Below are 27,206 nucleotides of genomic sequence, written 5' to 3'. Positions count from 1 at the left end.
AAAACTCTTAGTAAGTAATGTGTTTCTACTCTAAGTAAAGTATATTCAGGGCCGCAAATTAATAATTAGGAAAGGATAGCGATATCAAAACCTGGCGAATTATTAACAACAAAACTAGTATAGAAACATCAAAACCTATTAGGTTGACAGAAGAAACTGAGATAAGGTGAAGAAAATTATTAGTTTCATCCAGCAATCTAACTGATTTTGATGTTTGTAAGCTTTCTTACCTCAATAATGATTTGGTAGGTTTTGACATCGCTTTAATTTTTCCTCGCTTAAATATTCATTTGCGATCCCTTATGCGTATTCATTTTTTTAAGGATTTTAATAATGCATATTAAAGGTAGTGATTACAAAACACCTTTTTTAAAATATTAGGTCTAACTCAGGGACCTGCCTAAATTTCATAAATAATTGTAAAATACGAATAAATCAATAAAACACTTTTAATTTTTATTTTTAAATCATTGCTTGTTTTACTAATAGGTTTTATTTCTTACTTTTATTTTTAAAGGTCTTCTAAATTTTCATAAGAATTTAAATTTATGATACTCATGCCGAATAAAATACACGATAAATAATTTTTCCAGTAAACTTTTGAGTCAAAGTTAGTTTTGTAAGTAAAAAATTGGATTGCAGTTCTGAAAAACTTTCGCGGTTTTCATACGTGACTATTATAGTTAGAAATATTATAAATATACTGAAGCATCCGAGACAATCCAGTAAAACAACGGGTTACCTCCATTAACCATTTTTAGAAATTGAAAAATTTAAACAGGGCAAAATTTTAATTTTCATTGAGGGCTTATACATCAAGAAAAAGCAACATTTGAAACATTGCACGATGCTCCATAAGTATTGCCTTTTTATTAGTATCAAGTGTCCCAAAAAATGACAGATGGATTTTGAAAATCAATTTAAAAAAAACGGAACGCGAAAAAAAATTTATGATTTGCTGAGCTTGAGAAATTAAAGAATTTCATTCCACCGAATTGCACAATTGGTTTAACTTCCGCTAACAGGTGGCGCTGCAGAATAATGTTGTTGTTGCTGCAGTTCATTTTACGTCACACTAAAGCTGCACAATGGGCGATTGGCGACGGTCTGGGAAACATCCCTGAGGATGATCCGAAGACATGCCATCACAATTTTGATCCTCTGCTGAGGGGATGGCTCCCCCTGCTTCGGCAGCCCGACTACCTGCACGCGAATTCGAGCACTTTACGGTAGAACAGTTTAACGAGGACCAATACCGCACACCCTCGATCCCCACGCAGACTGATCCAAGTGGTCACCCACCCGCACACTGGCCGCAGCCAGTGATGCTTGACTTCGGTGATCTGCTGGGAACCGTGTCTTAACAATCAATCCACTGCGGGACGGAGAATAGTGTACACAGCTGTGTTCCAGGCGGTGATACCCCTAAACGATGAATATTCACCATTTTAAAGGGTAAATCATAAAAATCTTTCACAAGCGATAAGTGTTTGCTTGACGAATTACCGATTGAGAATGTCAGGAATTAAATTTTTCTGGCTGCACTCACATGCTTGCACCGCCACCTATTGGAGAGAAAATTAACTAAATATGTAATATAGCAGAATAAAATTTCGTAATCCCCTAAACCATACGATTTTGTGGCCTTCCGTTCTTTTTTTATTGATTTTCAAAATCATCAGCCATTTTTGAAACAGACGGTATAAAATTTTAGAACTTCTATCAGAATTAAAGAACAAACATCTACACATTGTGGGTTGCAAATTAAACCGTTACCCAAGAAAACATTTTTTCAGACATTTGAGAAATCATTAATGAGAAAGGTAGAACCTAAAAGATCAAAACTTGTTCGATTACCAGTTGAAACCTGAAGATGTTTCTAAAATTTATCTTTAAGCTCCTCTTTGTTTTTTACAGCTATCAAACAGATTTAGAAACTTTGGTACACCCGCCTTCTTCAATAATGATTACTCAAATTTTGAGAGCATTTTTATCACCAAAGTATGAATTAACAACTTCCAATGAGCACAGTATTTTTGTTTATTTTTAACAAGAATTTCAAAAATATATATCAGGAGTGATAGTTACGGAACACCCTGTTTATCTAAAGTAATATTCAAAAAAAAATTTTAAAATATCTATTAATATCGAGACATCATGCTGCTTTATTTTGTGCCGAAAATATGAACAAATACAATTTCTTAGATAAATTAAAATGCATATTTTATTAAGTACATGTTCAATTTTTAACATTTCTAAAAATAATTATGCATTTTCTAAAAAGTTAGAAGGATTAGAGGGCAATAAATACGAATAAATAAAACATCACAATTTTTTTCTATTGCTATTGAAAAAATTGCTGTTATAATAGCAAATTTAACTATTTTTATTTTTTAAACTAACGCATTTAATATATTCAGAAATAATTTTACATTGAAAAAATAAAAGAAATAATAAATGCATATTGTCGTTACATTTAGCTACCATAATATCAAAATATAATATGGCAGTTCAAATTTTTACAAAATTTTAATGCATATGTAACCTTTTGTATGAAAAAAATAGAGGTTTATAAAACATTTTTATTCAATAAAACTCTAGAAGTTTTGAACAATAAAAAAGAGAAAACTATCATCTTAAAAACATCACCAATAAATGATCAATAAATATTTTCGGCAAATTCAATTGCATATATCGAGTCTCATTTTTACAAAAATAGTGACTTTTTAGTCTAAAAATAAGCATTATAATTTTATGGGAAAAAAATTAATATATTTCTGCAAAATATTGAAAAAATTTCAATATTAGTGTTGCAGAAATTTTCGGCGCATCTGTATTGTTTCTCCATTCCATCATATTTTCTTTCGTATGTTTTATATTAAATACTTCGGAAACTTATTTCGTATGCATTCGCGTTCGCTTATGTGAGCAGATATAAGAATTTAATATCAATCCATTAAAACTAATATTTTTATTCAAGTTAAGACAAGCTATTATTTTCAAATTGCAGTAACTTTTACATTTATTTCAATTCATCTTGATCCAAATAATTCAAAACTCTTAGTTAACCCTGTGGTATTAAAAGTTTTATTTACTACAGTATCACTTGAAATAACTATAAAATGCATTCCGTATTGACTTCCATAATATATTTTTGGAATATTTGCAAAATATATATATATATATAACTGAGAAAACTATTAATCTAAAAAAAGGAAAAACGTTTTCAAACTTGTACCAATCGCTATGGAAGACAATAAAAGCAATGGATGATTAAAAATCATCAAAGAATAATTTGTCTAGTGAAGTTGAAATTCGTTCATTTTTCGTTAGAAACCACCTTTCAGCTTCTTCCACAAATAAACTGTAAGAAAATTCCGGATCAAATTACGGTATAAAGTACTTTGGGTGCATCATCCGTAAAACCTATTTTTACCGTAAAATATTATACCATAATTTTTACTGTAATACTTATCTAATTAGAGTAATTCAGTGATTTTACGGTAATTATTACTGAAAAAAATTTCGGTATATCATTAATTGTTCAGATCAGAATTGTTCATGTGCCGGCAAAAATGAAGAGAGAAATGAAATTAAGAAAAATGAAATAACAGAGAGAAGATAATTAGAGAAGAGAAAAATGAAATTACAGAGAAGAGTACCGGCACTCTAAGTGCCGGTACTTTTTACCATATTTTGATCCTGAATTTTTTGCAGTGTGGTTAGAGATTATTCTAATCCATGCTTTGCTCTTATTTATCTAAATATTGATTGGTCAGGTCTTGGATACACTTTGTTTCTTCTTATTAAAATATAAAATTCTAACATTCAATGTGCATCGTTCTTTTTTAATTCTATTTCTTACATGGAATTCATACTATTATTATTTAATTTCTTACATGGAATTTAAAAATATATTTAAAGAGTGGTCATTACGAAACACTATTAATATCCAATTACAAATAAAAAAATCAGCAGCACCAAAGCTTATGGAAATTGTGCTGCTTTTTATACTACTTTCGCAAACTCGGCTAAAACAGCCTGAAATTCAAATGTTTACTTCTCTTGAAAAAACAAACATTAAGGAAAAATATTTATTTCATAAAAGTTTGTTTCTAATATACCTGGTCTCAAATTATTTTATCATATTCACTTTTTTAAAAGAGTGTTCTCTAACCAGTGCCCTCAATACATTTAAGATCATCGTCGGAAATTAAATCATCAGAACCTATTTTTTAAGGTACATGAATGATTAAAAAGAAAAAAGTTAAACGTTATTAAAACTGATGAAAAATTTTCAAGATCGCCTGCATAGTTAAAATTAAAATTACTTATATCCTTTAATTAGCTGGATAAAATTGAAAGGCTATCGAATTAATTTCTAGAACAATTAAGAAGAACAGGAGAATCATCCTTAACAACAGACTTAAATTGCAAGGCTAGTATTTATTAGCTTAAATTTAACTCCTTAAGCCTAAATCTTTTTCTGGATTTTTTTTCTTCTAAATATTCGATTGTGACCATAGCTTTGTAAAAAAAATATTGTTTCAGTTCAAGCAATAATTTTATAAATTATAATATAATAAGGGCAGTGTTTAGAGATCACCTCATGTAAGAAGAAATATTTCTAAATTCTATAAGGGAAAAAAATATATTTTTATAAGAATAGAAAAGCTACCAAATTTCTGATGTTTTGCAATATTATACAAATTTTGTAAAAAAATTTCTTTAAACCATATAAATGATATTTTTGTACAAAGATAGTACTATTTCTATAAAATTTCTTTTTTATTTTTATAGACTTACAAAGAACCAAAATTTTTATAAACTTGCTAAAGACCTAAAATTTTATAAACTTGCTAAAAACCAAACATTTTTCAAGTGTTGCTGTAGTAAAAAGAACTGTTAATCATTCGATTACATGCAGTTAAGTTAGCGAAATTTTATTTAATTTAAACATTACTGTCATTTCTTTAAACAAACTATATCAAGTTATTATAAGCTTATTTTCATATGTACATACCAATAATAAAAATATAAGTTCGAAAAAGATAATATTATTTCTACCTGTATGCTTGACACAAATTTTATACAGCTTTATTTTAACACGTGGTGATACTTTAGCTAAATATTATTCATATATGTGTATAGCTGTGTATATTGTATTATCTTTACTTTAAAATTTATAATAGATGTTATTATACATATATATGTGTAAGTGTGATATTATGTGACTTGAAAGTGATGTGTAACTAAAATAAGAAGACAACAGGGATTAAAGTTCCCACTAGCTAGTATAGTTTCTTATTTTATACCAGAGTTATTGAATTGTTTGTAAAAAGCTTTTGAAAAGTCACAACGTCTTTTACGACTTTGAAAACTGTATTACAATCCTTTTTTTTTGTAATATTAAATTAAAAATTTCCTGGCTTAAACTTTATTAATTTCTTAAACCAATATCAATTAATCCCTAACACTCATTGAGCTGTTTTAATTCCTTAAACGAATATCAATTAATTCCTAACGCTCGTGATTCTTTGTTTTATTGTAACGGTATAACTGTAAGAGATAAAAATCGAAGCATGTTTAGTTTACCATTTTTAGGTATCTTAAGTTCTTAAAACATAAAGGATTTCTAAAATAGGAATAAGATAAAAATTTATTTTAAAATTTAGAGTTTAAAAAATAAACCCTCAAGATATCACTTCGACCATTAGGGGTAAAATAGTTTTTTGTTTGAATAACAAAGGTTTTAAATTGAAGGGCTTGGTGAAATATAATAAGTTACACTTTTCCGAAAGCAAACTGCCTCTAGGTACTATTTCCAGATAGGTATTTCATAAGTTACCGTAATTCCCCTTAGATAAAAAGAAAACAGAATAGAGTTCTTTACGTAGAAATCGTGGTTATTTTCATCGAAAAACGCTCTTTTGAATATTGGGACAACGTAGCTTATCATTATATTCCCCTTAAGCCCTTCATATCCCCTACAATTTCAAAAGTCGTATGGTAAAAGATATTTTTCATTGAATATGCTAATCGATAAAATGGTTTATCACAGATTTATTTTTATACATATAAATATATGTATATTCAGTAACATTCAAAAGTATTTTGGCCACTTGCAAAAAGAATGTAAAATAATTGCAATCAAAACCATTAAATATTGTTTACATTTTATTAATTTTTGTTTCAATTAAACCCTGTAAAATAATAAAGAATTTTTTTTTAAATAAAAATTACTGGTAAAATAGTTAGTAAAACGAATTAGAAAAAACTAGAAACTTGTTGTTAAACTGAATCATATCCTGACATTTTCGTTTTTTATACTGCTAATACTGTAAACCGGGACAACTTTTTAAGTTTTTTAAAATAGAATTTTCGTTAATGTCCTGTCAATTATAAACATAACGTATGAACTGAAATTTAAAATAAATATTTTTGCATGATTTCATGATCTTAAAGTAGATATGATATATGGAGACCTCCAGAAAAAGATATTAAATGCTAATGCTAATAAAATATGATTCAGATTTCTCAATTTAAGAAAAAAAATAGGAAGAAAGTTTTCAACTGTAATATTTTCTTTGTACATTAACTGACGACCCAAATGATAAACTACTTATTTTGAAAAAAAGATTTTTTTTTTGCGATAGAAAAATGCAGTGTTTTTCAATACAGATTTCTGAATGAAACGAAACAACAATGTCTCCTCTATTCTTTCATCAAGAACTTGTTAGGGCACCAAAAATTATATGATTAAAAAAATGGACAGATTTGTACCGGTTTGCCGCTCCTACCCGAAACTTAACTTACCGATGTTTGTTCCAATTTTACAAAATGTAACTGATACAATCATTTTCCAAATACTTAAACAAAAATTATGTATGTTAGGAAAACGGTTAAAAAGCTAACTATGTATTGAACAAAAATTAAACACATGGTTAAAAAAAAAATTTAATAAAACAACTACAGTTGTACTCAGTTAAGTTGTACTTTTAATTTTTCTCTCATTGAGGATTCTATAGCAAAAGGGAATTAATTAAAGAAGATTTTAAAAAATTTAGTAATCATGTTTCTAACATTAATATTAAAAAGAATGGAAATATTCGTTTAGTTTTCAAACATAATTATTTTGTGAAAAAAGTAAATAGATGCAGTAAAAGTAACAAAATACTTTTAAGAATGAGAATATATTAAGTAAGGAATATATTTTTCAACATTCCTGCTTCGAAGATTTTACCATGAATAAAATATGGTTTCAATAAAATATTAATCTAATTAATTTACTTTAAATATATACTGTTCTATTTAAAACACGACTGTGAAGTTTTAAAAATATGGGCTTTTTTATTTTTACATATTGAAACAACATACATATTTGAGAACATTGCCCTAAAAAGCTTATCATAATGAGGGACATTATACTATATATTTTACTTGAAATTATTCTCGTTACATAATTTTCATTTTTTATAAATTTTGTACAAATTTTGATGATATAAAATATTTTATATTTAAAAATTTCTGATTGAATTTTGTTCCGAATATTTATTTGTATATATTTTGTTTTTCTTGCCGCTGTATTGCGTGTTTCTTTTAAATTTTTTTTAGATTTTATAAATGTAATTACATCATAAGCTATGTGTCAAAAAATTGTCTGTGTAGAACACTGTAATGACATATAGAATTGCAAGTGATGTTTGTGTAAAAAATAGTTTACTTCCTAAAACGACACTATGTTTATAAATGTTTGTTACCTCTAAATGTATTATTCCGCTTATTTCTTTACTTAATCTATAGAGGAAACCAGCGGAATTATTATAATTTGCTTACTAATATTTCCGCTTATTTCCTTACTTAATCAAAGTATATAGAACTACAGAGATGGAGCATTTTAAAACATAATAAAATGTCTAAATTTTTCTTAAAAATAGTCTTTTAATAAATTTCATGGAATAAGCTTGAAATAAAGCGAACTTTTAAGATTATATATCATTAATCAAGCTCTCAACTTTATGTTTTTGTTTTCATGTCAGATCTCGAGCGATAAATTGTCCACTATGCTTAAAATCAATCTATAAATATTAGTTTATAAAATTTTCATATGAAAAAATATAAAGTTTTCAAAAACCAAATGTGTAATAACGAATTCATTGTTTAAGCATAGAAACCCAAATTTCGAATTTCTTACTCTCCGATTATTTCAGCTATATTCTAGATTCATAACTGTCCTATTTCTATGTTAACCCAGTACCGTCTTACCACAAACAAATATTAATACATGAAAAACTTACATATACTATATGAAAAAAGTGAAAGCATATACGTGATAATTCCAAAAGAGTATTTCTCTCTGTTACCTACCACTCTATAAAAAATTTTTGAAAAATATAAACACTAAATACAGGGTGTTTATAATTAAAGTAACCCTGCTCAGATCCTTCTAGAACACTCTCTACTAATTGAATTTTATGAAACTTGATATATACTTTATGAACTATGGAAAAACAATTTCTGCGGTAAACAATTGCTCAAATTTGTGTCACCAGGGGAATTGTGGTACCTAAAAGAGAACAAAAAATCTGTCAGAATCATTAAAATTTATTCAATTACAGAATGTGCTCAACGTGTGCTCCATTGACATCAATTACCTGTTGAAAGCGCATAACAGCATGTTCATTGGTAGAGCGAAGCAACTTTCGAGGGATTTCAGCAGAATTGCGTATAATGCTGGCTTTCAACTCAGGTAAACAATGAATTCCTTCCCCATAAACATGGTCTTTCAGGAATCCTCACAACTAGAAACTACATAGATATAAGTCCGGTGAACTTAGAGGCCAGGCATCCAGAAATACTCGGAATAGTACACGATCCTCGCCAAAGTCAGCACAAAGCAGTTCTTTGACTTGGCGCCCAATGTGTGAAGCTTCTCCATCCTGCATGAAGAGAAACTGCAAACATCGCCGTTACAGTAAAGTAAGAATGACCTGCTGTCAAAAAAGTTCACTCTTGTGTGCACTCGTGACAGAACAAGTTTTAGAACCTTGTTGTTGTTGTTAATTTGCGTCGCACTAGAGCTGCACAATGGGCTATTGGCGACGGTCTGGGAAACATCCCGGAGGATGATCCGAAGACATGCCATCACAATTTTGATCCTCTGCGGAGGGGATGGCACCCCCGCTTCGGTAGCCCGACGACCTGCGCGCGAAGTCGAGCACTTTACGGTAGCACAGTTTAACGAGGACCAATACCGCACACCCTCGGTCCCTACGCAGACTGATCCAAGTGGTCACCCACCCGCACACTGACCGTAGACAGTGATGATTGACTTCGGTGATCTGCTGGGAACCGTGTCTTAACGATCAGTCCACTGCGGGACTTTAGAACCTTGAGGAGTGAGAGTTTCAAAGAAAAACAGCCCGAGGATAAATTCAGCAGTAAGCTCACACCATGCAGTCACGTAATCATCAGAATGCAATGGTTGTTGGTGCCCAGAATTAGGAGGTGAAACGCTCCATACGCGGCAGTTTTGAGTATTCACAGCTCCATCTGCAGAAAAGTGCGCTTCATCTGACCATAGAATTTGTCCAGGCAATGCGTCATCAACTTCCATTCTCGAAAAGAATTTGCAAGGAAATTCAGAGCGTTAGGTGGCCTTGAGGGTTGCAGCATTTGCACCACGTAGATCATATACGAATGCATGGATTTTAGCCCTCTTCCTGGCAGCACAACCGAGTCTTCATCAGTCTCATCAAATTTCGTAATCATCTTCAACCCATTCTTCGACATGGGCCTTTTCGCAATCCTTCTATACTACGATATTCACTCTGAGCAGCTAAACTATTGCTACTGTTCTGATGAGACAATTTTGCCAGTAAAGCGAGATCTTTCGTGTGTAAAAGCATGATTAGGGATGACACAGGCAAGCAGAATAATTTTCTGACTCTACCTGCAAGTCTCTTTAAAAGTTTGACTAATTTGTATAAGGAATTTTTTGAAAAATACCATCTGGTGATCAAAATTTGAACCCCTTTTTATTGCAGAAATCGTTTCCATATAATTAATATACCAAGTTTCGGAAATATGCAATAAGTAAAATGAGTTTCTAGATGAGTCTGAATAGGGTCACTTTAATTATAACCACCCTACTATACAATAGTAAATAGTTATAACTATCTTGTTTCATCATAATAATTCATTAATATAGGAATGCTTGTACTAACACTTGTACTACCATTATTTCTTTATTAGAAAACAGGTAAGGTTGTTCCCCTTAAGATATTAAAAGTATGATTCATAATCTTTTAACATGTTTAAATTACTACAACAAAATCAAAGAATCTTAATTGTATGATTTTAGCAAAGTGTCAACCATTTATAATAACAGTTTGATGCGATAGTTTCAATATCAAATAAGACATAGCTATCATAGCTACTGAAAAAAAAATTTAAAATGTTCTTCTCTTTCTATATAATTTGAAAGAAGTATTTACAATGTTTCTTAACTTTTTAAACATGAGCTTTAAAATATTGCTCATTGCAAAATGAGTGCTGTCTTAAACCATTAATTTACAGTTTTGAAACATTTATTTATACTAAATATATAGATGTTTATGTATTCATTAAATTTTATGGAACTGACTCTATTCGTGATGGAGGAGTGTTTCTTTTCGTTAAGGCTCATTTAAAAAATGATGCGTTTTGCTTCTAGTTAACTCCATGAAATATTTATTAAGAAAAACTAAAAAAATAACGTATTTTTGATGGTTTAAATTTTGTTTTTTATTCATACATTAGTTATTATGACATGTGATTTAACAATTTGGTACACACTTTACAACGAAGTGTACCTTGTATCTGTGAACAAATATAGCACCAATCTGAAATTATATGTTGCCATAAATTGTGTATAACAATGGAATAAAAATGTAATGAAAAATTCTTTCAACTGGATATTTTTTAATAAATCACCAGCTTCATCTCATGGTAAAATTATTATTGGATCTTTTAAAAGGGAGGACATTGATGTTACTTGACATTGATGTTTCTATTGTGATATTTTTATCAAGTGTGACAAGTGTATCACAATTCACTCTAAATTGATAATGAAACAGTCACTAAAAAGTGTATATTCAATTTTAAAAAAACTTCAAAAATATCATCACTAACTTAAGTTTGCATAGCATGATGGTTAGTAGGCTAAGTTTGCATCATAACATGATGGTTAGTTGAACAGAAATAACTAGAAATGATACTTTGTTAAAAAAAGAAAAACAGGATTTATGCAATTTAAATTGTTTGGAGTTGAAAACAAGTGTGGAAAGAAGTTCCAAGAAATAAATAAAAAAGACCGACATTATTAACAAAACCATATCTACCAAGAGTAACTGAGTTGTCAAAGAAGAAAAAAATAGTAAAAGGTTTAAATATGGAAATAAACCAAGTTTTTATTCTTCATTACTCAACTTAGGATCAAATTAATATTTTATTGTTTAAAAATTTTTTAAATATTTTCATTCTTAAGGTGCTTTTTTTTAAAATTTCAAAATAATATTCAATTATGTTTCGATTAGAAAATTTTTATTGTTAATTAATTTTTTTTTTAAAAAAAACATGTTCATTGAAAAAATTTTATTCTCAATAAAACAAAAAAAAAAAAAAAAAACATTTTTATTGACAATTTTATCATTTTATGTTAATTTTAAATATTATATATTTATACCTCTTTTAAATTTACATGCTCTACTTTACTTATTTCTTTAAATCCTTTATAAAATTTAAATAATTATAAAGATATTAAATTTGAATAACTAATTTTTTTTGTAAAAATATAAAGGTAAAAGTGTCCTAAGTTCATTAATAATGTCAAAGAAAAAAATACCAACAGAAAAAAAAACTCATTATTGTAGAGCTCAGTATAGAAGGTACTAAGTGACACTTAAAATAAATTAAGATTTCCTAGGGAAAGATCTTGTTTTAATCATAACTAATTATGCATTGACTTAATTTGCTATTTCATTAAATTTCAGAGATCTCAGAGAGTGAATGCACTAAATGACAGCATTAGAGTGATTTTGGAGTGGTAAAAAATTTGAAGTCCATTAAAAAAAATAATGCTTATCTTCAACTTAGCTCTACAATTAATATTAAATTTCCAAACTTTCCTGAAATTCACAGTTGATTATCTGAAGCTCCTAGGCTTATACCCTCATTTCTAAACTTATAAACTTTTTACTTGTCTAGCATGTTCTGAACATGTTTAATCCTTTCACTGTCGGATTCTTTTTTCTTCTTGAATTTCCGACCCAACAAAAGCATTTTTTTTTATCGCTAAAAATTAATATATGCTGTATCCTAAATTCGAAAATGCAAAATATTTTTGGCAACAAGCAGTTTTTTGCTTGACCTATTGGTGGGGAAATATGTGATGTCCCATCCACTGATCTTCTGTTTTCCATGCAATGCACCCAAGTTTTATCTTAAAAATACATTGAGATAACATATTTATTAACATGATTGCTTTTGATTGTTTATAATTTAGATCATTTCGATTTATTAATTTTAATTTAATTGTAATTAAACATGCCTTCCAAACAAAATACAGTTGCACCAAAAAATAAATATAAAGTGATTTAGCATTTCAACTTACTAGAACGTTAAATCAATGAGAGCCCTAAGCTTTTTTCTTTGCAATGAGACGGTTCCATCTGGGGGTAATTGGAGACAATGATACATTACAAAAATTTATGTCACTACCTTCGAGGGCCCCTTTTTTTAAACAAATAAAATTTTAATGGAACACAGATATTTTTAATTTGGGGTATAAGTTCAGTTTCAATGAAATGGGCGGCCCGGTACCATTTGATCCACGGACCGGGGGCAGGGGAACACTGCTATACATCATAACTATTTTGACATGCAACGGTGACACTAATAAAAGCAAAATTACAGAAAGTACAAAATGATTTTGATTTCCATTCAAGATGAGAAATCTCACTGTAAAAATTGTAAAGAAAGTGGACTAGTTGTGCCATCTCTTAGCAATGTTCAGAAATACAAAAATAATTGCGGTATTTGAAGAGATGTGTAAGTAGCGACGAATTCAGTTTCAATTATGCAATTTTTCTCGTCACATGGCATGCGACACTGATCATACGGTCACAAAAGCGCCAAACATATGAGAAGCGACACCAACAGAGAAGGAGTTAATAGCAAAAAATAACAAATTTTAAGAATTCTACAAGTGGGATTGTAGGATACCATAATTAACCTTGCGGTAAATGTCCCCAAAAGAATTAATCAAAGCAATATAGTACTAGAATGAATGTGTAGCACATTCTTTTTAACCCATTGAGCATTAGGTTTTTTTTATTTTTCCACACTTAAAACTATTCTTTAATTTCATAAAAAAACAAGTTTCCTTTAATCTTGTTCAGTTAAAAACAGGTAAATTGACATAAAAATGTCATGCTAACTTGCCTGTACGCTAAATACTTAGAAGATTAAAAGCAATGCACACACATTTTTGCCCATTTGCTAACCACTGCTAATACTAAGCCATAAACAAAAAATTGTGGATATACATTTGCTATTTTTTTTTTTTTTTTTGTATTTAAAAAAAAACTAACGAATATTTTAAGATGCCATTTAAAAAAATTCCTAAATATTTTATCAAATTAATTTAAATGCACACACAATTATCACAATTTTTTGTAATCTTACACAATTAAATTAAAATTCATAATTTGTGCTGAACTTTTTATATTTTATTAAGAAAAAATTGTTTGTGACAAAAAGGTATTAGACAGTATACATTTCCCTAAAAAACAACTCATCCCATCCAAATGAAACTAAAGTTAAATAAAATGCATCCTTAATAACGCTTAAAATTTTATTACTTAATTACATTTATAACATTTCACCAAATTGAGTAACAAATGAGAGTATGAGAGAATACATATTATTTTTTAAAAATTGTTCAGAAGTTAAAATACAAAATGCTACAAATTTAACGAGCTTCCAGTGTTTTTTGTTACACGAGTTTTTCAATGAATTTACAAAAGCTGATCTTGTGTTATACTTAAAATTTCTAATGATGCTTATAGCAATTTTATATAAAAACTTGATTAGAATTTGTCTTAAGCTAGATTATTATACAAAATATTCTTTAACAAATACACAATACAATGATAATACACTGATACATACAAAACTTTCCCTCTATTTAACATTTTAATTGTAAGGAATATTTTAATCCATGATGTTTGCCTTTAGTAGCGTTATTTTTTCATTGATGATTGATTTAATTGTGAATTTTATTTGAACACGTAACTCAAAGCATGGGAAAAGTGACAGCAACATAAACTCTACTTTAATATTTCTTTGCTTTTTGAGAGAACTTTATGAAAACTGTCACAGAAAGCAACTCAAAAAGCATTCTTAAAACAAAGACCAGGAAAAAGAAAAAACAAGTTTACTTTTACACATATTCTTCATGTGTTTAGAAGTATCAGTCCTGATAAAACAGTTGTAACCCAGTTTAAAATAATTATAAACCGCAAATTGGGTTTAAAGCATTACTTAAACTTAGTATTTTAAAATAAAAACAGAAGCTATAAATTTTCTAGATAGAAAAAATTCTCACGTCACTGGCAGACAATAAATATTTAAGAACTTAAAATACAATTTTAAATTTAAATTTTTTTTACACAAGTTTAAATTAATATAAAGGGCAACCCTAACTTAATTAGACACTTTTCGATCATTATATGCACAGAAACTACCAAGTTGAGTAAGGGACACAGCTGATACAAAATTAGTTATTATATTTAAAATAACTAATGTTTTGTAATTCTATTAATATTTTGTATGCAAAGTTGAGAAAAAATATGTTACAAACTGTGTTATAAAACAAAACAACTGTAAACTTATACAAACTCAAAGACCGCAGGAAAAATATTCAGAGTAATAAGTGCCATTTAAAAATATTGTTTAAAATTACTATTTAAACAAATCATATTCTTAAAGTAATATCAATTAATTCTATTTATTTTCAATAAATTATCATTTATAGCAATTAAAAAGTAAGCATCAAAAACTTTAAATATTTATTTTTAAAAGACATAATTTCAGTTGACATAAAAGAAGTTATAACTTCCTTAATAACTCGTTTTTCTACTTTTATGCAAGAAAAAACATTTTTTGAGAATTGTACACAATCAAAAACTATAGCTTTCACTTCCTTCAATATAAGACAATCAAAATGGCAGATGCTATTTCATATCCAATACAATTTATGTTTGAATAAAAATTAACCAAAATAATAAGATTTCTTTTATCAAACAATGGATTTGAAAGTTACATTGAGCATCCCTGCAATTGTCAAATCAGAAGTCATTTGGTAAAACATGGGAGTCAGCCAACACATTAAACTCACTCCTCCTATTCCATCAATATGAAAACTTATGTTTGAAAATTTTTCCTTTTATTTAAGTTTTTATTTTTAATCCTTATTTCTGAATTAAGTTATTACTAATTACCAACAAACTAAATTTTGCAACAATTTTCGTTTATTTAGGAAAAATTCATTTTTAAAACAATACAATTGTTGCACTTTATTAAAAAAATTATATTAATAACAAAAATATTTAAAATAATTATTCTACAATCTTTTCCGAATCTTTTTTTCACTTAAATTTTTATTAAATAAGAACTTTAAAAATATGTGCTTGAGACATTAAGCTTTAACTTGACCCATCATTTTTATTTATGAGCTAAATTCTTTTTGCAAAGTAAACACTAATTTTTGTAAATTGATTTTGATAGCAATCACTAACTGATATCTGTATTCTGCATTTTTAACATCTTATTCAACAAAAATATTAAACAATAAAACAAAATTACAACCAAATAAAATAATGGGGAGAAACAACAGAAGTTATAAAAATCTTATTCTAAATAATCAGTTTCTTGTTTTAAATATTATTCCAAATATTCAGATTAAATACTAAAATTTTTCACCATAGAAAAAACTGTGTAAATAGAATCTATGTTGTAGTTCTTCAAGTTACAATGAAGAATGAGGAGTAAAACAGTAAAAATGAGAATCAATAATTCACAAATTTTTAAAAATCACAAATTATTTATAAGCAGAATGATAATAATAATAAAATATTAACATTTTATTTTGAAACAATGTTTAATTACTGCATTGTAGCAGGGGTCTTTCCAATAATACAATACAAAAGCAGGAATTAGGAAAAAATTTCTTTTGACCAATGTAAAAAATAAAATTTCATTCATAAACAAATCTTTTGAAGAAATATATCCATCAACTAGCAAAGTACATATTTTTAGAATTAACAAATGAATTTTTAGAACCAACATATGAAGCATCACTAATAAATATTTAAGTATGACACAGAAACAATATAAAACTTTGGCAAATCTTGATTGAAATCAATATTAGTAAAGTTGAAATTGGAGCCTTAAAAACCAGTTTATTTGTTGAATGAAATTAAAAGTGGCTTTAATTACTTCTAATAGATAAAATAACCACCAGAAATGCCTTTCTGTTAATTCCAAGTCAAAGAATTCTTTGAGTATATGATAGGAAAAAAATGATATGTAGTACTCTGTATGCTCAGATCATAAAATTGTAGCACTACACATGAAAATAGTGCAAATAAAAAAAATATATAACCTAACGCAATAAAAAACAACACAACTAAAGTAAACACATTGTAACAAAATAAAACAACTTTTTTGTATGGAATGACTTCATATAAAATTAAACAAGCAAAAAAATGTTCTAATGCACAAAAATGAAAGAACATTCAATGATAATGGCCTAAATAACTTATTAGTTTTACAATGAACTCATGTTTTTCAGTACAACATGAAAATAATACAATTTTCTGAAACAGAGAAACTATCTTATATATATAACATTGCACTTTATAGGTTCAACATTTTTTTCAACCACACCAAACATTTATCACATCCACCAAACAAATCAAGGAGTTGACTGAGTTTATAAAAAACTTATCCTTGTACAGGAACTTGCAAAGCTAAAAAGAAACATTAGACACATAAATAGAAGTATATGTGAGCATACATCTGCCTTAATTTAATAATAAGCATCATTCTCAGAGTAGAAAAAAAGAGTTATTACAAAAGTCCAATGTAACAAGCATAGAACAAAAGATTTTTATTTCAATGAATAATTTGCAAAGCATTATCAAAAAGCTATGTATCACCAATATTAAGCGTTTACACCAAGTTTATTAAAACATTACATATATTGTCAATAGAATTTGAAAGAAAACATTTTATTCCTTAGCATTTGGTCATTGTTCCCTTTTAATCCTAACCAACTGCTTTTAAACATTTTGAGTGGAAACATCTGTTGCAGCCATGCTTGCCCTCACACGATATTCCCCAGAGTTCCTAAACCTTTTGTGTTTTTGCATTTCTAATAAAAAAAATAAACTGTTGCCAACAACATCGTTCTCCCCATCCACACACTTTTTTAACTTTCTTTTTTCAATATTTCTCGGTTGATATTATTTTTGATGAAATCAGCTACTAATAATTAGACAAAAATACAGACAAGAATTGTCATTAGCTAAAGCAGTTGCGTTTGACGCAGTAGAATTCTGAAAGTGAAATAAAACTCAGCATTGTGAAAAGAAAAACTTTAACAATTAAATAAAAATGCAAAATAAATATCATTTCGAAACATGGTCGCCAATTGCAAACAAACATATACTAGATGCAAGTATTATAATGATGAAACGATTATGAAAAAAAGCAGAAATTTGACTCATCCTTGAAGTTAAGTAGAGGAAAATGTGGGGAAGGATGGAATTTTTTTCCCCGTTTGCCCAGAGAAACGTCATTTCTTCTGTGACCTTGAAGATCTTTAGATCGAGAGGGGGCAAGGAAGGGAGGAATGTTTTATTTTCTCCTGTAGGTCAGAAAGAATTGTTTTTCTGATAAGCTGCCGTCAATCGAACTCAAAGGAGAGGCATGCTGATTTTGTTTTCTCTTTGATTTACAAAGAGGTGGGGAAAATGCATTGCACATGCACATCAGTGAACAGAAGATGAAAGAGAAATGAAAAAGAAAATTATTTATCCATTTGACACTGATCAACAAAACCATATTTTTCTTTTGAATAAATTCTGATTCTTTAAAAGTGTGGTATCATTTGCAAGTTTTTCTTGATGTGGAATCACATCTGCTTTCTTTAAAAATCATGTTTTTATACAAAAAATAAATAAAAGGAGAATTGTTTATTAATTTAAACATAAGATTATTTTATGAAGCAGATTGCAGTTTTCCTTTTCTGATTTCACTACGTTTGAGCTTTTTTTTCTTTTCTTTTCACAATAAATTTTGTACTCAATAAATTAATTCCTTTTATTCAAAATTGTACCATTAGTTTTTTCTTTTTAATTCCGTTAATCTTATTGATCTTGCCTTGTTCCGGGTTTTAATATTTATGTTAGTGTCTTTTTTAACTATCGTTTTAGTTCGATAATTTTCAAGTGTTGTTTTTATTTAGATTAATACGTTTTCCTTTCATTTTACCGTTCCTTGTCATTTGGGTTCAATAAAACATCGATTAACGACACTTTTTGGTCGATCCAGAAAACCAGGAAATTCAGCGGGATAGCGATGGTCCCGAGCATCCCGGATAATTGGTTCTCTACTGTATTAAGTTATGTTAAATTCCTAGTAAAGTATGAAACCGTCATGCGCTTTTTCTTTTTAAATTTGATTCAATTGCATCTATTTTGAGGGAATGTGATAAATGCAGAGTTTTGCATTATAAGTGCTGTTAGTTAATCTTATGGTTTACTTCAATAAAAAAGCCTTCCTACTATTTGGGAAAGCATAATTTTAACTTGCATGTAACACTTTACAAAACAGGCACACATTTTTGAAAAAAAATTAAATCTATCACTCATCAATCAGTTGACCAAAAGGTTGTGGCATCACAGGTGAGCAACTTGTAGAAGTTTCATTCTTGAATGTTATGAATCTTGTTATATATTAAAAAAGAATGTTACATATTTTTCAATATGTAACATGTGTTTCATATTAAAATGTTAAATATTAAAAAAGAAGCAAAAATAAATTAAACTAATTTAATAGTTTCCCTATGCAATGCGAATAAATAGAGGCTAGTTACATTCAAGAAGGTCTGACCAAAAGCTGGAAATTACTATATATTTAACCTTGGTTTAGTTCTTTGTCTTCTGAGTTGGGTTTAAAATAACATATTGAAGCATTAAAACTATATTTCTGTACACAAGATTCCCTCTCTTTTAACAAAGCAAAAATTAAGTACTTTTGCGGACTTTTTTAAAAAAATTAAGGACTTTTTTAAAAAAATTAAGGACTTTTTTAAAAAAATTAAGAACTTTTTTTTAAAAATTAAGGATTTTAAAAATAGTATGATTGTTTATCATCAAATAAATATATACCACCACTGATAGTGCTAATTATTTAACTTTCTTAAAAAAATCAATTATAAAAAAATAATAAAAAACAATTTTATTATAATGAAGTACTGATAAAATTATTTTAATTAACAAGGCTCGCCAAAACCAGACAAGTTTTGCAAACCCGAGTCGGGTTTTTTAAAAACATTTTCAGATTGTTAAGGTTAACGAGATCTATAAAACTTATCTGTATTCCCTTTTTAATCATTTTATTGAAAATGAATTGTAAATTAGGTGCAGAAATTAAAATGTGCAATTTTTTTCATGCATTACAAAAAAGAGAAAATAAAGATATTTGGGAAAAATATTGAAAAAATTATTACAAGTTTTTATATTTTGCTACTAGACATGCATCACATATTCAGTTGTAGGCCAATCTTGGTAAATATTCAGTTGCGCCAAAAAAGCCTTTTTCTCTATTAACAAAATGTTTCTTTATAAGGGTATATATTGAAAAAATTAATACTAAGAAGTTAAATTAGTGTTATGCATGAAAGTAGTTTTCTTAACTATGTCATGTTAAATTAAATCCTATTTCATGTAAAAATGGGTCGTACTAATATTTAAGCACCTTAAATCATTTTTTCATCATTCCACTTTTTTTTCATAAGGCTTAACTTAATATATATTTTTTTAAATTCACTGCAATAAATATTTTAATAACATTTTTATAGAATGAAAATACAATTATGTTTAAGATTTATAATTTTCAAACCAATATGTTTTTTATTAGTTCTCGGTGAAACATATAAATAAAAGGGTATAAAATGATTTTCCATAGGTATCAACGCATTCCTATGGTCGGAAAATTGGTAAGGTTACTTAATTAAGAAATATTAATAAAAAAAATTTCATCATTTATAGATATTTACTTGTAATATTTTTTTTTCATCCTCTATCATTCTTAATATTATTCTCTACTATTATTATGATTTGATATTTTATTTTTATCCTGAATTAATAGTTTCGAAAAAATCTATTGAAAAATTTCATGAAAAACATATTGAAAACAATATGTAACTTAACCTTTTTAAAATAATTCCTCAACAGCAAATGTGTTATATTTACTTTACAATTATTTCCAGCTAAAACTGATATTAGGAATTAACTTTACATAGTATGGGGTGCGATAGTAGATATACCTCCCCGTGGTGCACCCTGGTAACGTCTTTGACGGCTAAAATATCTACTAATTTTGGCATGCGATTCGAAGTAATGGATAGGAAACACTTGATGGAATGTTCGGCTGTACACGGAGACTCCGAGGTGAACAGATATTGAAGTGCTAGGCATCTGCTAATGAGTTATTGACTTTTTTCTCTTATCTATGTTTATTCTTCTTGTTAAGAGTTTGTCGCTGTCTGCCATTAGAAATCAAAAAAAAAAAAAAAAATTACATAATATTACTAAACAATCTGACGGAAAGCATTTACTAAGTTTAAAACAACCAAAAGTTGAATAGAAATTAAAAAAAAAAAAAAAAAAAAAAAAAAAAAAAAAAAAAAAAAAAAAAAAACAGTATATTAAGTTGCAATGTTAACTGAGAAAAATGATTATTAAAATCTAAGTTTGAATTTTATTCCAATAGACATTAATAACAAAAAGTTTGGGATCTTCTGAGTAGATTTAAATTTTTATTTAACAATTTGCTTATCTTTAAGAAATAAAAACATTAGCGTAACAATCTAAAACTTTAAAAAAAAAAAACTACAGCAAAACAAGTTATAAATAGTTACCAAAAATTTAACTTTCCTGTTAGGAGCAAATCATGCATTATTTAGTACTCAGGAATAAAAATTTTAAATATTTTTGAAAAAATTCTAAAACCCAATAAATCTCAGGTTTTTGATGTAAAACCTAGGTGGGATGGGATTTTTCAAACCCTGTTTATTACATATCTGTTTAATTTTTAGTACAATCATGAATTATAAAAAATGCTGCTGCTTTTTATAAATTTGCAGTTACTTATTACACACTGAAGTATTATATAAATTTATTTCATTCTTCCAAGGTTTTTGAGAACTAGTTTTTGTTACGGATTCTAGTTCAAAAAAATTTCCTGATACTTCTTTTCGTAGGGTTTTACTTTATTCCTATTAGCAGATGTATTACCAGTAGAGCTTAATTTCTTGAATTCTGTCAATTTTGAAGGTCAGTGTGGATCACCTATTTAAGTGCCTCAGAACTGCTCCCCCCCCTCCAAAAAAGCACTATCTCTTCCATCCGCAGTATCCCCCTTGTCCACACTCTATTCTTTTCTTTTAGAATGTTACTCTTCTCAAAGATAACCATTCGAGGCAGAATACATTAATGAAAGAACCAATATATTAATAAAAGGACATGCTTTCTTCTCCTTGCCTGTAGCCCTCTCCCAGTCTTGTCTCTCTAAAATGCTTTACTCTCGGTGTATGGTCTAATTCTAGGTGATAAAAGAACAACTTTTTATTTTAAAACATTGAACTGAAAAAAAATTTTCTATCAACTATAGTGATATTGAAAAATTAAGCACTTTTAAGAACCTTGTACCAAAATTGAGTACTTTTAAGGGCCCTAATTTTACAAAATAAAAATTAAGCAGTTTTTAGGGACTTTTAAGAACCGTGGGAACCCTGGTACAGTTCAACTCCATTGCGGGTTTGGTCAGCCCCGGGAAAGGAATACCATGGGTACTAGCCAAAAGTACTCAATTAGAAGGGCATTAGTTCATCTTAAATGCTATGTTTCTTTTTAAAAATTTACTTTGAAATTGTATTGAATTATAATTAAAGTTGCTAGTGTTAATATCCTAAAACATAAATGAAGTTTAAATAAATAAATCAATTGCTATGAAATGTATAATGTGCACACAATAATGCTATTTAATTCCTTCTGAAGAAATACTGTTTTCACGCACATTCAACTGAACATTTTTCAACTCCTCACTTTTTCACATTCTAAATACTAAAATGGTGAAATGTGTCAAAGACACGTAGTCCTCCCTGCTCCTTTACTATAACTAACTCTTTAAAAAAACAACACTGGTTAGGAGCTAAAATGGATAAGAAATTCTTATTAAACTGACAATGTATTGTGTCCTCTTCTTAACTAAAAAAAAAGAAATACCATTCTAGCTAATGAAACATTGAATTTTTTTCCATCTACTTAACGCAATTAAGCGTGGACTAGCAACCATAGTTAATGATTCTCGCTAAGGTATTTAACATTTGTTACATATAAAATAATTTGGTTCCACTAGATTTTATTCATTCATATAAGTGGATTATCCAATTATCTGTTTATCAGTAAAGTGGCGATAACTGTAATAAAAAAATTTTACATTATTTTTACGAAACCTCTTTTTTACAATGTAGCACATTAATATAAATATCCAGCCTTTCACAAAACATTTAATATTAACACCTGAAGTAAGAAAAACAAAACAAACATTTTTAAAGCATACTTTCAAGTAGAAAAATGAATTTTTGAAGTGGCAGCTCAAATTATTTTTTATTTAATGTATTTCATTTATCTACTTTATCACCATTTTATTTTTTAAAAAAATTAGATTTAATATGGTATAACAGTGATTGATTAGTTATATTTTTGCTTTGTCGCTAGATTCTGCATAAATGCACACAAAAAAGCAAATTCGTATAATTTAGATCTAATGGTTAAATTTTTACATACTAGGACTCAATCTTAATGGTAGGATGGCATAACCTTAATTATGCCAATTAAATTGGGCAGATGAAAATATAAATTACAAAATCATTAAAAAAAATGGCTTTTTCTGTATGAATATGCCTTCTTTTGACAGATTTGGTAATTTATCCCTCAAAATGTGAACAGCAGTCACAATCTAGAAAATATAATCTCAATAGTTTAGCAGGGATGCCAACTGCTCCTCTTTCAGCAATCTACTTAAAAGAGTGGTAGACTCATTAGCTTTTCATTAATTCTGCCAACATTTTCAAAATTCCTACTATGAGAATGCAGACGCTAGGTAGCTTTTTCGTTCAGATTTATTCATATGTACTGGTGGAAAAATAGCATTAAATTAAATTTTCTAAACTATGAATCACACATTCATACCTGCCTATTTGATAAAAACAAAGATAGGTTCACAATGAATATCACACCTTTAAAGTGACTAATTCAAGAAAAAACTTCTTACAAGAATCACGATATCGGATTTCTAAATCACGGGAATAGGAATCGCGGTGCACGATTTTTAAATTGCGTGAATACGACTTGCAACATGTAACTTTTAAATCAAGTATGTACGAAAACCAATGCTTGATATTGAAATCATGAGAACAAGAATTGTTATGAGCAGATTCCAGAGCAGTTCCGAAGATTCAAAATAAAATTCGCCAAACCAGGAGCACCTAATTGGAGGAAGCATCATAAGTATGTAAACATCTCAATAACGGGATTTAGCAAGAGTTTCAAAATTTAGTCGGATTATAATTAGTCAGATCATAGGTTTTGATTCGTGGAAATCTGCAAATCAATGGTCTTGAGATATGCGAAATTCTGCCAAATTCATGGAAAAATCACATGCACTGTTTCTAGTTTTTAGATCTGCCCTAGGTTGAAAGAAAATCAGTATCAGGAGAGATAATAGAATGCCAAGAAAAACAGAACATTTTGACCTAAAATCGTATGTTTAGAACAAGGCTAAAAAATTTAAACAAATGTGATTTAATCAGAACAGTTAGCAGCTATGCACATTATAATATAATCTTTGCTACTACTAAAACAGTTTTTTCTGTAAAACAGTGCAAGTTGGCTCACTAGTTTAGGCAGTTGAAAATTTGGGCCCCTTAATGTTTATTTCAAACTATTTGAATAATACTTTTTAAATTTTGGATTTTGTCATTTAAAATTAAATAGATTGATAAAACAAATTGCACGTCTTTGAATTAAAAAATCTTTCAGCTATTAGTAAATTAAATATTTTGAAATAATAATTATAAAAATTACTTTTTCAGATGAAATTATCTTAGGATATAATTGTGTACAAAAAAAATTTTTATTTACCTCATTTAGTTCCACAGATATAAGGAAGCAAGCAAAAAAAGAGATTAATATTGAGCATAAACTATTGGAACTTAATTTTCCAGACTCCCTCATTTTGAAGGCAAAAAATCTAAATCTGTCAACAACAAAAAAATTTTTATTCAGAAAAAGATTTTTGTGTCGTAGCTTAAATATTGACGGCACAATTCAAATAATATATTTAAAGTTAAGCCTTCGAGTCATTGAGAATAAGTCTGATCAAAAGGTTGTTCAGGGTGTTCATTTTTTTTTCTATTTTTATTTTAACAATGTAACCTAGAAACTCTTCTTCATAGTTTTCTCATATGGTTTAAAAGAGATACTGATCTCTGTAAATTAAAAAACATGCAAAACTGAAATTATACTTCAGTTTAAAAATGTAACTGTTACGTAGTTACGTGAACTCAGCATTTATATGCTACTTTTCTATTTATTAAAAGCACAAAGTAAAAAAGTTGTCAAAATATGCAAGTTTTGTAACGTGAATAATTTTATAACATATAACAATATTGATTATGTAACAAATGATATTAAAAAGAGTTACCTGCGTTGCAGTTAAAATTTTCACTTAATAGAGGCGATTTTTTCCACAGGTACGCCGTCGAAGATCAGTTTTACCACTTCATTTATATACATTTTTCTCCCTCCTTCTGTCTCTATTCTTCCAGGATAAGATTGGAGTTCTGCAGGATTTGTGAGTTCATACTTAACTCTTTCTTCTTCAGTCATTCTTTCTTTATCTGAAAACAAAAAAAATCTGTCATTATTTTAAAGTCATTTACTAAACTACATTTTAATTGGTAGAGTAAAACATTCCTGCAAGAGTGCGGTGTAAGTCAAGAGCATCACGGATGTTAAGGTTCCAAAATTTCATGACAAATATCATAATTGTGCCAATGTCGTCAGATTGTGGGATTGGGCACTAATTACCTTTACTTCCCAGGCTAGTTTGGCTCCCCAGACAGCTTGAAGCTGGCGAGCTTCAAGTTCTATAGAAGATTAAATCCCAGGCCTTGACAAACAGCTCGTTACCATTAACACCAGAGTCATCCTGTCCCAATAAACAGAATCAGTTATCATAAAATAACTTTTATCTTTGTTAACAGTATAAAGTATAACTCACTGCATTTTAAAGGGTGTCCCAAAATTCATGAAAGATTAGAATGCGGCCAATGATAAAAAGGGAGGGGCAGACGATAGTTCAATGTTATTAAATATGGGGTGCATTGGTTATGTCACTTCTTGGTAATATAATTTTTTGTTTAGAAATCAGAATTAACCCCTACATCATGCTGTTGTTAAATGTCCAAAAAAGTCCCATTTTTGCTTCCTCTTAGATAAGCTACAGATGTTGCATCATTTGGGCAATGATTTTCCAAAAAGGGAATATTCTTTATAATAATTGAGTAATTACTTGAAAGGACAGTGAAGATTTCCTTTTCATTTGCTTAAATAGCACTGTGTGCTTCATGTACATTGTTTGTAGGACATTGTGAGTATACAATAAATAATTTTCAACTTATATTTCAATAAATCTTTATTTGCTTGCATTGCTCTTGTATTCCTTACTTCAAGTAACGACACACATAATCCAAGTTATTGGGTTTTTCTCCAATGGTCTAATGTATATTACAAGCCTTTAACCACCTACAGCTTGAAGAAGAAAACAAAATGTTGTATCGGTTGAATTTAAGCTACCATTACGTATAAGGGCAATTTTTCAACCATCATTTTCCAGGTGGCCACTCAAACTAGGTTTCAAATTTCCCTGATTTTTCCAAGAAAAGCTCTTATAAATTAAAGGTCAGAGTGTCTTTATTTTTCCCTCATAAAATGTAAGATGGGTACAAGAAAAGTGTTATTATAATTCTGCTCATTAAACAACAGCATTCTGCTCATTAAATAATAAATTCTTTTTAGTACATTGCTTGTATATACATCATCAATAGGTCATCATAAATGCTCAAAACTGTGAGGTTTGTCATAGATCTACATAACATCATCCTTAATTAAAAAAAAATAACTCTACTTTTTTAACATACAAAACATCATTCTTTTCTAAAATAAGAGCTCTACACCGTTTTTCATGTTTATTAATGTCTACTACTTTCTTTAACTGATACTTGAAAAACATGCATAAACCTTACATAATAATTAAGTTTGTTAAAGCTAAATTATTTCATAAGGTACCATTAGCGAAAATGTCTACAGTAATAATATATTAATAGGCTGCCATAAATGCTTAAAATAATGACATACATCGCAGAACACAGACCTGCCAACCTTAGAAAATAAAAAAGCAGGAGACTCTTTCTGTATCACGACATAGCGCAATATTGAAAATTAAACCTGATTCACACTTCCTACAAGAAGTTTATTTCAAAATATATTATTTACATTACATAAAATAGACCACAATAAGATTCTGACACTGACTAATAAAGATACGTGTTCTTACTATAAAATATAAGGTTCTATAGAATTATATTAAAACATATCTTTTGATTTTTTCAAATTTAGGAAGAAGTTCAAAACTAACAAAATATGTCAATAATGAATACAATACTTTATAAATGCATTTCTTAATTTTTTTTTAACTGCTACTGTTTTAAAACTGCAGATGTTGCTGATTTAGCATTATTTAAAAAAAAA

At 28.4% G+C, this 27,206-nt stretch overlaps 1 protein-coding gene across 2 annotated transcripts in view; it reads right to left on the bottom strand.

Annotated features, from left to right (window-relative positions):
* Positions 1–13,880: 13,880 nt before the first annotated feature.
* Positions 13,881–27,206, bottom strand: part of LOC107455117 (DNA ligase 1) — a 340,752-nt gene continuing 327,426 nt past the window's right edge. For both annotated transcript variants that reach the window (XM_071188263.1, XM_071188264.1), the window contains exons 9-10: positions 25,099–25,294; positions 13,881–17,072 (exon numbers count right to left, since the gene is read on the bottom strand). In XM_071188263.1, coding sequence (XP_071044364.1) covers positions 25,119–25,294 — 176 coding nt within the window. In that variant the 3' untranslated portion in view covers positions 13,881–17,072; positions 25,099–25,118. The remainder of the gene's footprint in view (positions 17,073–25,098; positions 25,295–27,206) is intronic.

The sequence above is a fragment of the Parasteatoda tepidariorum genome, chromosome X2 (assembly GCF_043381705.1).
Source record: "Parasteatoda tepidariorum isolate YZ-2023 chromosome X2, CAS_Ptep_4.0, whole genome shotgun sequence".
Classification (NCBI taxonomy): domain Eukaryota; kingdom Metazoa; phylum Arthropoda; class Arachnida; order Araneae; family Theridiidae; genus Parasteatoda; species Parasteatoda tepidariorum.
The sequence above is the reverse complement of the archived record's forward strand: the minus strand, read 5'-3'. Positions and strand labels throughout refer to the sequence as shown.